The sequence below is a fragment of the Mirounga angustirostris genome, unplaced genomic scaffold, assembly GCF_029215605.1.
Source record: "Mirounga angustirostris isolate CCGP_5_RB_7025 unplaced genomic scaffold, mMirAng1.0.hap1 SCAF_14, whole genome shotgun sequence".
Lineage (NCBI taxonomy): Eukaryota > Metazoa > Chordata > Mammalia > Carnivora > Phocidae > Mirounga > Mirounga angustirostris.
Window position 1 is genome coordinate 71,686,442 of NW_026991722.1, and position 14,945 is coordinate 71,701,386.

Genomic DNA, 14,945 nt, shown 5'->3' on the forward strand with positions numbered 1-14,945 from the left:
CAGGCGTCCTGGGCTTGTGGCCGCAGCTCTCTGGTCTCTGCCAGCGCCGTCTCTTCTCTGGGTATTTCTGTCTCTGTGTCCAAATTTCCCTCCTCATACAAGAACATTGGCCATAGGACCCACCAGGATGACCTCATCTTAACTTGATCATATCTGCAAAGACTATTCCCAAATAAGCTCATGTTCACAGATATGGGGCTTCTGGGGTGCTTCAGGGGGGACACAAGTGAACTCACACCAGCAGCGAAGTAGTGGGACCAACAGTCCTCCAACTTTTATGAGCGATGGGCCCCTGTGCACCAGGGGCAGAGTAAGGCAGAGGGGGCAGTCTGGAGGAGATGGGCAAAGCCCCACTCACAGGAGCAGAGATTCCAGAAGGGAGATGAGCAATAAACACACACACAGGCGCATGCGTGCGTGCACACGGGACATCACAGCTGGTGAGGGATGGTGGGTGTGAGGACAGATGGGGTCCCTGTACATGGGTTAGTCAGGATGGGCCCCTTGGAGGAGGTGTCATGTGCCAGAGAGCAGAGGATAGGAAAGACTCAGCAGGCAAAGGGCTGAGGGACTGCTCCTGGCAGGGGACACCTAACGGAACCAAAGCTGTGTCCAAGAGCAGGATGGAGGCGGGGGACTGGGTAGGGGGCTGGGCAGATCCTCAGTGCTGACTGTCCTCGGTGGGAGCTCTGTGTCGATTCCAAGTGCGACAGGGGTCACTGGGCAGTCTGAAGGTGAATGACTTGACCTGACTAAGGTTTTTGTTTTTTTTTTTAATCACTCTATGCAGCAAAAGTTGTAATAAAAACAAAAAACACCCTGGCTATCGGTTGAGAAGGAACCACAGGGGCCAAGAGAGGACGCTGAGTTAGGAGGTGTGCAGGAAGGGTTAACACAGCGGGCCTGAGGCTGCTCTCTAGAAAGGTGTGCAGGTAAGTTGGGCCCTTGGCTGGCATCTGGGAACTTGGATTTCTGGAGTGTGATATGGTGATTTGTAATAAGAAGTATATATATTTGGTCTTTGTCCCTATGCCTGGCACAGAGCAGCTAAATCCTTTGGAGTTTTCTAAGGGACGAGAGCGATAACGGTATCTTGATAATTCAGAACAAGCCCCTTTGAGCCACACCTGAGCACGTTCCAAGGCGGTGACTTTTGGAAAGGCCCTAAGGAGGGGGGCTGGGTGCTGGGAGAACCAACTGTGAGGAGGGGGCTGGGATTTCTGTCCCATGCCCTGACCTCCAGGGAGGGGAGAGCGGCTAAAGGTTGAGTCAATCACCGACAGCCAAGGACTCGGTCAATCATGCCTCTGTCACGGAGCCTCCATAAAGACCCCGACAGGACGGGGTTTGGGGAGGTTCCAGGTCGGGGAGCTCAGAGAACATTAAGGCTCCCTGGCCCTTCCCACGGACCTCGCGCTGCATATCTCTTCCATCTGGCTGTTCCTGGGTTACATCCATCTATAACAAACTGGTGACCTAGTTAAGGAAATGGGTTTCTGGAGTTCTGTGAGCCGCTCTAGCAAATCAGTCAAAGCCAGGCAGGGGCGCGTGGCCACCTTCGATCGAGAGCCGGTCACTCAGAAGCACAGGTGGGCTTGCAACTGACATCTAGAGAGGAAGGGGCAGTCTTGTGGGGGGAGCCCTTGCCCTGTGGGTTCGCTCTGACACTATCCAGATAGACAGGGTCAGAATTCAGTTAAATTTCTGGGATGCCTGGTCAGTGTCCACGGAGGACGGAGTTTATTGCTTGGTGGTGTGGAAAAAACATATGTATGGAGGGGACTTCCCTCCATTCCCTCATAAGGGACTGTGCCTGGACTGTTCGTACGAATCACGTGGTTTATGCTAACCGCCTGCTTTCCTGCGGGCAGTCAGGAGTTTTGGTCGGTGCCAGGCGGAAAGTGCCTAGGTGACCAGCCCTAAGAAACACCCCGGGCACTGGGTCTCTAACGGGCTTCCCTGGTAGACGACACTTTACACCTGTCGTCTCAAATTGTTGCTGGAGGAATTAGAGCGTCCTGTCCCCCTTGCTCATGGTGCTTTGTGTCCTTGCGCTCTAATAAGTCACAGCCATGAGCATGACCATAATGCTGAGTCCTGGGTCTTCCTAGTGCCTCACCGAACCTGGGGCTGGTCTCGGGGACCTCAACACAGGCTACTGGAGACTTCCTGGCAAAAGAGGTGGCAGCCTGGCCCGGGGCCCGTGACCTTCAATTCAACCGTCCCAGAGGCAGCCTCCTGATTCCTGGGGCTGAGCAGCAACTCCCCTCACAGGCCAGTTCGGTAGTGTTCTGGGGGCCACACACCGCTTCTTCTGTCCTTCTGATAACTCTGTGAGTGCCCCAAGCTCTGTATGAAATCCCTTTCTGCCTAAATAACTGTCTAGTCTGATGGATCCCAACAACCCAGAGGCTTCACCTCTGGTCCGTGCGGCTTTGCCGGGGGCAGACGAGTCAGCACCACCCACCCGTACCTTACCCTAAACAGCATCTGTGAATCTCAGTTTGGATGGGCCATTTCTTTATGCAACTATTACAAGAAAAAATGTTCATTTGTGTCCCCCTGCCCCCCTCCAAGGGGTCCCCTGTGCCACCCACTGCAGATATTGCATCCACACCTTGAGAACCACTAGAATAAAAGAGCACCTTAAATGAATGCCCCCCCCCCCCATACACGTACCATCAAGTCCAAGAACATCCAAGAGCTCCATCCAAACTTTCCACAACGTTTCGACAAACATATCCACCCCCAGCACGAACCTCTCCGTCAGCCTGGTCAGGAACTGCAGAAAGAAGAGAATGGTCACTATGCTGACTTGGACAACGCTCCCTTCTCCTCGTCCAGCCAGGCCCGGTGGTGTACACGTCAACGGGAAACAGAGCCGGGTAGCCTGGGCGCTGTCATGAGCCCGGTCGGCCAGGAGCTGGGGGAAGTCTGGTCAAGCCTCCTCCTCCACAGGCCGAGCGGCACGCCTATGGGAGACGGGAGGTCCCCGCAAAGCAGCTTCACTCCACTTCTGATTTCTCCTAGAGCCCTGCTGCTCACGACAAGGTGAAGGTCTCTGCTTTTCTCTGCCTGATTTCTCATTTTTATTTTTATTTTTTTTTAAGATTTTATTTATTTATTTGAGAGAGAGAGAGAATGAGAGACAGAGAGCATGAGAGGGAGGAAGGTCAGAGGGAGAAGCAGACTCCCTGCCGAGCAGGGAGCCCGATGCGGGACTCGATCCCGGGACTCCAGGATCATGACCTGAGCCGAAGGCAGTCGCTTAACCAACTGAGCCACCCAGGCGCCCTGATTTCTCATTTTTAAACAGTGGGAGTTTCCGACCCCCAACCCATTTCGCCTGGAGTGTGGGTGCTGCCTCGAGGGATGAGGACGAGGGTGATGGTGGTTCTCACATGTGAGCTGTATCCCATGTCCTGGGCACGTGGAAATGCTAGAAGCCCACGCCCCACCCAGCTGTAAGGACCCGGGCCGCCGGAGGGCTTCGTGAGCTCTCCGGGTGATTCCGGAGGAATACGAATAGGAGGTGCAGCCTCGTTCACCTATTTTTCTGGAGTAAGTAATACTCTGCACACATGGTATAAAACTCAAAGCTGCAAATGGGAACTCAGTGAAAAGTAAGCCTCCCACTTCACTCCCCATGATGCAAACCTCCGTCCGGAGGCACCTGCTGTTATCAGTCGCTTCTGTGGCCTCCCTTAGAGCCGCCCAGGGAGCGATGGCGGACAAATGTTCTTCCCACCAGCAGCAGCGAATGTGCACGGTTTTGCAGTTTTTCTCCCGTGCCACTCTGTCTTGGTGATTACTCAACCTCAGCCTGGACAGAGCTGCCTCATTCTCCATAAAGAGGTTTAAGCAATCCCTCCCCATGGGCACCTCGGTTGTACCCACCTGCACTATTACAGCAAACAGGAGTGCCGAGCGGAGCCCTGGACTAGTGCCCTTTGACTCACATGTGGGCAAGAAGTGCCTCGGAGTGAAGTGGCTACGGCATTTGGAATCAGACTTCGTGGGTGGATCGCTGCCCCAGGACAGGGGTAAAAGAGGCAGGGTTGAATCAGCAACCGGGAGAGAGAGGACTCAAATAACCTCCATGTCTGTTCTGTGTCTTGGCTGAGAGTGCGTGCGGCTGGGAGTCTAAGTGCCTGGGTTCAAATCTCAGATCTGCCTCTTACTGCTAGCTACGCAGCCGTGCGTGTGATACACAGATACACACGTACCATACACAGCAGAGCTCCAGCTCAGAGATACATGCCCTTGTACCACCCCATCTGGTTTTCCGAGCAGTAAGTGCGCTATTCACATGAAGTGCCTTGAGCACCCGGTAAGTGATCACAATCCCTACTGACATCCCATATTCTCACAGAGCATTGACCCCAACATATCCTGCAAGGAATCATCCTTTTATCCTGAGGTCATTGCCCTAACGGGGTTTGTACACGCAAAGACCGTGTGGCCATCAGCTGATGGATGGACGAACAAAGCCTGGTCTATCCAGACAACGGGATATTATTTGGCCATAAAATGGAAGTACTGATGCATGCTTCCACGTCAGCAAACCTTGAAAACGTGACACTCGGGGAACGAAGCCAGATGCAAGAGGCCACATAGCAAATGATTCTCTTTGCATGAAATGTCCAAGAGAGGCAAAGCCATAGGGACGGAAAGTAGATGGGCGGTTGCCAGGGGCTGTGATAGCTAAAAGGTACACGATTTTCCTAGAAATGACGAAACATCCTACCACGGACTGTGGTGATGAGTGCACAACTCTGTGAACAGACTAACGAGGGTTGAACGGCACACTTTAGGGGGATGAATTGTATGGTACTTGACTTATACCTCCATAAAGCTATTTTAAAATGGAAGGGTAAAAAAAAAAAAAAAAAAGAAGAGCTGTGATTAAAAAAACCAAAAACCAAAAAATAGGGCACCTGGCTGGCTCAGTCAGTGGAACATGTGACTCTTGATCTCAGGGTCCTTAGTTCAAGCCCCACGTTGGGTGTAGAGTCTCCTTAAAAAAAAATAAAAACAAAAAACAAAAAAACACATACATACACAAACGAAAAGACTGTGTGGAGAACACCAGAAGGAAGCATACGTGCCACAAAAAAGAGAGGGCGGCTGCCCCTCTTGTCAGTGGAGGAGGTGGTGTGATGCATCTTCCCCCAGGGTAGAAGGCCCATTGGTAATGGTCTAATTAAAACTCCGTTTTTAGGGGCGCCTGGGTGGCTCAGTTGGTTGGGCGACTGCCTTCGGCTCAGGTCATGATCCTGGAGTCTCGGGATCGAGTCCCGCATCGGGCTCCCTGCTCGTCAGGGAGTCTGCTTCTCCCTCTGACCCTCCCCCCCTCTCATGTGCTCTCTCTCATTCTCTCTCTCAAATAAATAAATAAATAAATCTTTAAAAAAAAAAAAAAACTCCGTTTTTAGGGGTGCCTGGGTGGCGCAGTTGGTTAAGCATCCAACTCTTGGTTTTGACTCACATCATGATCTCAGGGTTACGTGACTGAGCCCAGGGTTGAGCTCTGTGCTCAGAGGGGACTCAGCTTGGGATTCTCTCCTTCTCCCTCACCCTCTGTCCACTCCCCTCTCTTTCTAAAAAACAAAAACCAAAAAAAAGCTCCTTTTTAAAAAAAGAGCTTTACTGGCATATGATTTACACACCATTAAGTTCATGTCTTCAAAGTGTCCAGTTGGGTGGTCTTTGGAATAGTCACGAGGTTACAAAGTTATACAACCATCACCATAATCTAATTTTAGAACATGGTCATCGCCTCCAAAGAAACCCCGCATCCCTCCACCTCAATGTAGGCAACCACTAATCTGTCTCTACGGATTTGCCTTTCCTAGACTTTCCACACAAACGGAATCGTATGACACGTGACCTTTCATGTCTGGCTTTGTTCTCTCACAATGACATTTCCTATGTCATACCAGGAATCAGGAGTTCATTCCTTTTTATGGCCATATAGCATTCCACTTTGCAGATATGCCCTGTTCTGCTCATCCTGTTGCATAATGGATGTACGACCCGTACATGTTGGTCTGGAATTGGGTAGCAGTTTTTTTTTTTTTTTTAAAGATTTTATTTATTTATTTGAGACAGAGAGAATGAGAGACAGAGAGCACGAGAGGGAAGAGGGTCAGAGGGAGAAGCAGACTCCCTGCCGAGCAGGGAGCCCGATGTGGGACTCGATCCCGGGACTCCAGGATCATGACCTGAGCCGAAGGCAGTCGCTTAACCAACTGAGCCACCCAGGCGCCCTGGGTAGCAGTTTTTATACTTTGTTCAAATGGAGGAAAAAAGAAGGGCCCTAGGCTTTTCTAGAAGAGGCTTTTGGGCCTTTGAGATGGCACCAGCTCCCCCAAAAAGGGTGTGAGGAAGCAGCTATTTTGGAAGGAAGAGGCACCAGTGCTCACGCCACTGAAACTCTCTGTGCCTCAGTTTTGTCAGCTGTCAAATGGGGCCAAGACAGGATTGGACACTGCAACCTGGAAAGGCCTCCGCACGGGGTGGGCACGCACCGGGGGCCCAGGCACCGGAGCTGCTAAGGATGCTTGTCACAGCACCTAATCACGCAGGTCTCCAGGTAGGTGACTGCAGACCTGCCATCCTGGGGAAATCCCCGTGCCCACGCAGGACGGGCATTGCTCAGAAGGAAGAACAGGCCCTTCCTGAAAACTGGCCCAGGGCAGGAGAGGCTGAAAGCAGAGAAGGGCCCACCCTTGGCCTTTTAACCACGCTTGGGCAAGCTCGCTCTCTGCCCTGTGGACACACTGTTGCTTTAGCTACTGCTCCCAAGATGTAGGACACCTTGGCCCATTTCACTGGGCGAAGACACGGGAGCCCTGAGGGGGATGAACTGTGTTCTCCCTAAACCCCTACCTTGAAGCCTGAATCCCCAGGACCCCAGAACGTGACCGGAGTTAACGATAGGGTCTTCAGAGAGGTAAGGAAGGTAAAACCAGGTCACTAGGGTGGGCCCTAACCCAATGGGACCCATGTCCTTATAAGAAGAGGAGATCAGGACACAGACACACAGAGAGGGAGGGCCACGTGACAACACGTGTGCGCATCAAGGAGAGAGGCCTCGGCAGAAATGACCCTGCCAACACTGTGGTCTCGGATTTCTAGTAAATTCCTACTGCTGGAGCTGCACTGTGTGGCCCTGTTCGGGCAGCCCCGAGCCACTCCTACAGGGGTTATACCGCAGCCCGGAGCCCAGAGCGCTGCACCTGCCCAGTGTGGACGTGGACTCACCTCAGGATGAGGGCCCGGCTTGCCCACCACAGAAGCCACAGGGGACACAAGAAGCAGTGAGAGGGAAAGAGCCCTTCAAACTAAGGCCACTTGAATCAGGCCGAGAGTCTGTGCCCTTGATGTGTCTTCCACTCAAACCCACACGAGAAAAACCTCAGACCCATCAGAGCTGATGGGTGTCTTGCAGAATCCTTGACCGGGGCTCCTGCAAACTGCCCAGGTGGCCTCCACCAAGGAGAGGCCAAGAGATGTCCCAGCTCGAGGACAGCTAGATCCAGTGCGCTGTCCTGGATGCGATCCTTGGACACAAAAGGATGTGGGGTAAAAACCAAGGACATCGAAAGAAAGCATGGACTCTGAGCTACTAATAATCTATCAATACTGGTTCATTCACACAACAAATGTGCTATAAGAATGTAGGACGTTCCCAACAGGGGAATCTGGCTGCAAGGTATGAGGGGATTCTGTACCATCCTCTCAGTTTTTCTATAAATCTAAAACTGTTCTTAAAAAAATAAAGTTATACCTATTTTTAAAGATTTTTTTTAAAGTCATCCCTACGCCCACCATGGGACTCGAACTCACAACCCGAGATCAAGAATCGCATGGTCCACCGACTCAGCCAGCCTGGCACCCCTTAAAGGAAAGACATTTTTTTTAAAGGGTGCCTTAACAGACACATTGGTTAAATGCAGGGTAAACTTCGTTTGGATCCCAATGCAAAGGAAGCAATTTTGTCAGGAGACCTTTCGAGTCCGTTGAAAAACTAGAAAATGGACTGGGGTTATCACTACAGAATATTGCCATGAGCCGCGTGTTTTGTGGTCATGTTTTTGTTGTTTGTTAAAGAAAGACTAAGGGGCACCTGGGTGTCTCAGTCATTGGGTATCTGCTTTCGGCTCGGGTCATGATCCCAGGGTGCTGGGATCGAGCCCCGCATCGGGCTCCCTGCTCGGTGGTAAGCCTGCTTCTCCCTCTCCCACCCCATTGCTTGTGTTCCCTCTCTCGCTGTCTCTCTCTCTGTCAAATAAATAAAAATCTTAAAAATAAATAAATAAGTAAAAAAAATACAGACTACAGTATTCTCAGGTTAACTAATATGTCTTGGATTGGCTTTAAGATATTATTGCAGGTTAAATGTCGTTTTTGGCAAGGGGATAAACGTAACAGGAATGGCAGAAGGTTGATAAACAGAAGCCATGGGTGTTAGGTGTAGGGTTCATTACAAGATTCTTTCTCCCTTGGTGCAGGTTGTACAATGTTCGGGATGAAAAGTTAGAACAAGGGAGAATCAGGTGAACAGACTCGGGAGGCCCGCAGCTGTCCCCGAGGAAGGGACAAAATTACTCAAGCCAGGATTTCATTATCCCTCTTCTTGCGGCAGAGAAGCCTGGACACCCACCTCCGGGTGGCGTCCTGCATCCCAATCTCACCCCTGTCACCCTCTGGCTCATGCAAACTGACTCCAAGGAAAATCAGCAAATGTGTCTTGATGAGCAAGTCAGAGAAGGAATGACATTTCTGTTTTCAAGTTTGCCCGAGCATGTGAAGGACACACCACCTGCAAAGACTGCATGAACGAAAAATACCGGGACATACACAGAGATCACAAATGAGTCACAAAGGGGAAAGGCACCCTGATGTGCCTCCAGGGCAAACACACAGACCCCTTCGGTAGAATTCTTGCCAGATATGTACATGTGCCCTTATGCAACCGCGAAGGAACAGACAACACACACTGCAGGACATTTCAAGAAACGACTGGTCTGGGGGCACCTGGCTGGCTCAGTCAGTGGAACTGCGACTCTCGATCTCGGGGTTGTAAGTTCAAGCCCCAGGTTGGGGGTAGAGATAACTTAAAAATAAAATCTCAAAAAAAAAAGAAAAGAGTGGTCTGTCAAGACCACAGTGAGATACCATTTCAGCCTTACTCCGATGGCTATAACCAAAAGGACAATGACAAGTGTTGGCAAGAATGTAGAGAAATGGGGATCCTCATATGCTGCTGCTGGGAATCCAAAATGGTGCGTCTATACAATGGTTGCTTGAAATGTCAGTTACCATGTGACCCAGCAATTCCACTCCTACTTATACACCCCAAATGTTGAAAACATATGTTACATAAAAACTTGTACATGGGGCCACCTGGGTGGCTCAGTCGGTTCAGCGTCTGCCTTTGGCTCGGATCGTGCTCCCAGGGTCCTGGGATCGAGTCCCGCATTGGGGCCCCTGCTTCTCCCTCTCCCTCTACCTATTGCTCCCCCTGCCTGTGCGCTCTCTCTCTCTCAAAAAAAAAAAAAAAAACCCAAAAAACTCGTATGTGAATGTTCACAGTAGCATTATTCATAGTAGCCAAAAAGCGGAAACAACCCAATATCCATCAACTGATGAATAAATAAAAAGTCATAAGAAGGGATGAGGTTCTGATGCAGGTCACACCATGGATGAATCTTGATGGCAGCCAGTTACACTGTGTGATTCCCTTTGTAGGAAACGTCCAGAATAGGCAAGTCTACAGAGCCAGAATGCAGATTAGGGGTTGTCTAGGGATGGGGGAAGGGGAATGACGGTTAATGGGTGCAGGGTTTCTTTCTGGGGTGAAGAGGATGTTCTGAAATCGATTGTGGTGACGGCCGTACAGCTCTCTGAATATACTCAAAACCGCTGAACTCTCCATGACCGAAGGGTATGGTACCTGAATTATAGCTCCCTAGAGCTGTTACCAAAACAAGGGGGAAGAAAAGGCAATTGGTCTGTGCTGTTCAAAAATGTCAATGTCAGGGGGCGCCTGGGTGGCTCAGATGGTTAAGCGTCTGCCTTCGGCTCAGGTCATGATCCCAGGGTCCTGGGATCGAGCCCCACATCTGGCTCCTGGCTCGGCGGGGAGTCTGCTTCTCCCTCTCCCTCAGCTTTTCCCACTGCTCATGCTCTCTCTCTCTATATATATCTCTGTGTCTCAAATGAATAAATAAAATCTTAAAAAAAAAAAATGTCAATGTCAGAAAAGCTCTCCACACCCACCCCTCCAAGAAACTGAGGGAACTTTGACAAAGTAAAGGACACTAAGGAGATGTGAAAACTAAATGCAGTAAGCAATGCCTGATTATGCATTAGATTTTTATGATTACGCATAAGCTGTAAAGGAAATGTAAATATAGACTGTATATGATGAGTTTTTATTGTACTAAATGTAAGGTTTTTTCTGGAGGCGTGGACAATAGTATTGTGGTTCTGTAGGAAGAGTGTCCTAACACCTGCAACTCACTTTCAAATGTTTCTGTGAAGAAAAAAACATGCCTGTGCATGTGCACATGGGAGCGTGTATGCATTTGTGTGCGTGTGCATGTGTGTGTGGTGTGTGCAAAGAAAAAGAGAAAAACAAGTTTGGGGAAAATGTGAACCATCAGTGGGCCAGGTGAGGAGTTTCTAGCTGTTCTAAGCTGTTCTTTCAACTGCTCTGTACTTCAAAATTTTTCAAAGTAACAAGTTAGAGGAAACATTTTGATTGTGGTGATGTTTTCACAGACCTACACATACATCAAAATGTATCAACTTGTCCACTTTTGGATACTTTCACCCCATTTTAAATAGGTAGTCTCTTGAAGTGTAATGTCAGTTACACCTCTATAAAGCTGTTCCATGGGGTGGGAAAAAAAGACTGGAAAGTGTCAGAGTTATTTTGCTCAAAATACTTTCTTGCAAACAGCTAACAATGCAAGCCTCTTAAAAAACAAAAACAAAAGACCAAGAACTCAATAGAAAAATGGCAAAGAAAACAAAAGGCAGTTTCCAGAAAAAAAAAAACGCCAGTGGATTTTGAATAAGTGAAAAGACCACCTATCTCAAAGATAATAAAACCAAAAATTTAATGACACACTTCGTTGGAGAAGGTTGGAAGTCAGCCTTCACATGTCTGGGAGGAGTGGAAACGCATCATTCTTTGGAAAACAATCCAGCATTCTCTCTTGGTATTAAAAGTGTATATGGGGTGCCTGGTGGCTCAGTCGGTTAAGAGTCTGCCTTCAGCTCAGGTCATGATCTTGGAGTCCTAGGATCGAGTCCCGTGTCAGGCTCCCTGCTTAGTTGGAAATCTGCTTCTCCCTTTCCCCCTGCTCGTGCTCTCTTTCTCTCTCTCTCAAATAAATACATAAAATCGTTTTTTTTCTTAAGTGTATATGGAATTAGAACTGGGTGTAAAGACAAAACTAATTTATGTTGTCAAAGTCAGGAGAATGGTTGTCTTGGGTTGAGGGGTAGAGGGCCTGGGACAATCCATTTCCAGATCGCATGCTGGTGACATGGATGCGTTCAGGGTATAATGATTCACTATGCTTTATACTTCTCATGCAGAAAAGAACACCAAGTAGAATTCAATTTAAAAATTTATCAATGCACAGACCCTTTGACTCAGCAATCCCATTTCTAACAGTCTGCAGATGAACCTGTCTATGTGCACACACAACAATCTCCATATGGAGACCTTTATTGCAGCTAGGTTTGGAGGGGCAAAAGATGGGAAGCTAACAAAATATCGACTAGTAGGGGTGGGTTAAATTATGGTACATCCTGAATGATAGTTTGCTTTTTGCAGCCCTCCAAAAAGAAGGAATCAAAGCTTTATGTACTGGGGCGCCTGGGTGGCTCAGTTGGTTAAGCGTCTGCCTTCGGCTCAGGTCATGATCCCAGGGTCCTGGGATCGAGCCCCACATCAGGCTCCTGGCTGAGCGAGGAGCCTGCTTCTCCCTCTCTCTCTGCCTCTCTCCCTGCTCATGCTCTCTCTGTCTCTGTGTCTCAAATGAATAAATAAAATCTTTAAAAAAAAAAAAAAAGCTTTATGTACCAATAAGATCTGGTCTCCAAAACTCATTAATTAAAAAAGGGGGAGGGGGAGAGTGCAACAGCATGCATAATGAAAAACAAACAGAAAACCCATGAAGAGGCAGGATCTATCTGTATGCTCAGAATATCTAGCTGCTCTGGGAAGGAGAATAGAGATGGGGTCAGAGGTAGCAAGCAGATTTCTTTTTCTTAACTTTTGAACTATTTGAAATGGCATTCCATGCAACTGTGGCCTTATTTAAAAAACAACAACAACAACAACAACAAAACTTTAAATGTTAAGCTTCTTAGAAAAAAACACACACACAAAAACTAAAAAGCAAAGGGATAAGAAAAAAACACCAGCTCTCAGCTTAGCATTCAGACGTTCCCACCATGTGAGTCCAGCTATAATTTTTCCCTGTGCTCCCCAAGATCTACACCCCAATGCAGCCAACCTGTGAACCGTGCCCCAACCTGTCCCAGCCCTTTCCTTCCCTGCCAACCCATCTTTCCCAGACCCAACTCATGCCCCTTCCTCCACCCCCTGCCCAATGCCTCCAGGCAGGGTACTCCACCCCTTTCTCCTGGCTCCCCAAAAGGCCTTTATTGCATCACTATTGAGCCTGTTTTGTTAAGCCCTAGGTCCTGCCTGACATGGCTGTCTCCCTCTGTTCCTTGCTCAGTCTGTCACAGCCCTACAACTGGCCCTCCCTGGCCCTAATACACCAAACCCATTCCCACCGCAGGGCCTTTGCTCCCGTTGTTCCCTTTGCCTGGCATGCTCGGTCCCTCCACCTCCTTTCTCATTCAGCTCACTCTATTCCACGTATTTCCAATTCTGCAGAGGTTACAAGTGTAGGCATGCCCAGCCCTCTCCCTCTGATTAGCTAGACTGGGGACAAGAGATCCAACCTTTCCATGCCTTGCTGTCCTCATCTGTAAAACAGGGAAGGTCATCACAGAGCCTCTCTCTTATAACAGTGCAGACACATACTAAACTTAAACAAAGATTCTTCTTCATTATGATTACATCATCTTCTCTTATTTCTGTTACGGCATTTACTACTCGGAAATAATCTTGTTTTATGTATCTGACTTACCTATCGCCTGTCCCATGAAAGGTCCACAGGAGGGGCCATTTTGTCTGGCTTGTGCTCATATAATAGGTGCTTAAGAAATTTTTTTAAATTGTTGTAAAATACACACAGCATAAAAGTAGCCATTTTAAAGTGCACAGTTCAGGGGCATTTAGTACACTCACACTGTTGTGCGATCTCTACCTAGTTCCAAAACATTTTCATTGCCCCAAAAAGAAACCCCCTCTCCAATTAAGCAGTCACTCCCTATTCCCCCCTCCCCTTAGCAACCATTTTACCTACTTTCAGGCTCTACGGATTTGCTTGCTCTGGATATTTCATACAAATGGAATCATACAACATGTGGCCCTTGGTGTCTGGCTCCTTTCATTTGTTTTTCAAGTTTCATCCAAGTGCTTTATTCCTTTTTATGGCTGGATAATATTCCCTGCTTGCACAGGCCGCAGCTTATCCATTATTAGCTGATAAACATTTGGGTTGTTTCCACTTTTTGGCTCATATGCAAAGCACTATGAACACTCATGTACAAGTTGCTTAATAGTTTTTAAAAAATAAATGAGTTGATCACTCTCCTACCAGATGAACCTGTTTCTTATATAATAAATATCTTCTACCATTTACTAAATGCTTATTCAGTACCTAGTATTGTACAGTGTGGCTAATTGCATTCAACCTCTAGTTCATCTCCCCTGTGCAAATGAGACAGAGAGGTCAAACAACTGGCCCACGATCACAGAGCTAGGGATTCCGACCCATGTCTGCTGGACAGCAAGGCCCATGCTCCAAACCAGAACATCACGGGTTTATTCTAGTCGTGGCCTAGATTAGAATATGGGGTGTGTCTTTAAATACCCTCAAACTTCAAACCCACCAAGCCGGTCTGGCTCCAATTAGTAACCCCAGGCATGCTGAAAACTACAGTTGCCAGCAGACCCAGTTTTTGTTTAATTAAGAGTAACAAAACAGCCTCCCCCAAGCCTGGCCAGTCTGGGCTACATGCAGCAGGAAATGTCAGGTCAGCCTCATTCTAGATGCTGCATTGATGGGGGGAACCAGAAAGGGTCATGAGGCAAGAAGACCTGGGAAGGTACCAGTGCGGACTCCAGGCGCACTCTGCCTGGGTTCAATTCCCGGCTCTGGCACTCAGTTTGACTGAGGCCACTCTGTGCCTCAGTTTCCCTACCTATAACATGAACACATTAACAGTACCTACTCATAGGGTTGTTCTAAGAATTGAGTTACTTTAGCTACAAAAGCACTCAGCACATTTCAAGCAAATAACAGTTGTATTATCCCTATTGAAGGCACAAACCCTGGTTTACCCCAGGAAGAATTCTGACCTTGAGATTCCCAGGTTCTTTGCCAGAATAGAGCTGTCTTGTTGTATCAATAGCCCAGAGCTTAGGCCCTTAAGTATCATTCTGTATTTCATGCCCATAGAACTTAGATTCTCACCTAGGACCATCTGACGAAACAGGAGTTGCCGTGCTTACACCTGCACAAATCAGACTTTCAAAATTTTTGCTCCAAAACAAAAGATTTTTGCCTTCAAATCATTCAAGAACAATGGCACCTTGCTCACACCATTGATGCCCAGGCAGACAGGATGAGCATCTTTTTGCACTCAGGTGTTGGGTCATGCCACTTACAAAGTGATCTTCTCCCCGCAGAACCCACCACCTCCACAAGTGTCTGCACACCCATAGGAGAGGACAGTCAGAAGTCACCTTTTTCCTACTAAATTAATCTTTTCATTTCACC

At 48.4% G+C, this 14,945-nt stretch overlaps 1 protein-coding gene across 2 annotated transcripts in view; it reads right to left on the reverse strand.

The window, feature by feature from the left end:
• BRI3BP (BRI3 binding protein) overlaps window positions 1-14,945 on the reverse strand; it is a 29,435-nt gene that overhangs the window by 12,951 nt on the left and 1,539 nt on the right. For both annotated transcript variants that reach the window (XM_045887841.3, XM_064578210.1), the window contains exon 2: window positions 2,680-2,782. In XM_045887841.3, coding sequence (XP_045743797.1) covers window positions 2,680-2,782 — 103 coding nt within the window. The remainder of the gene's footprint in view (window positions 1-2,679; window positions 2,783-14,945) is intronic.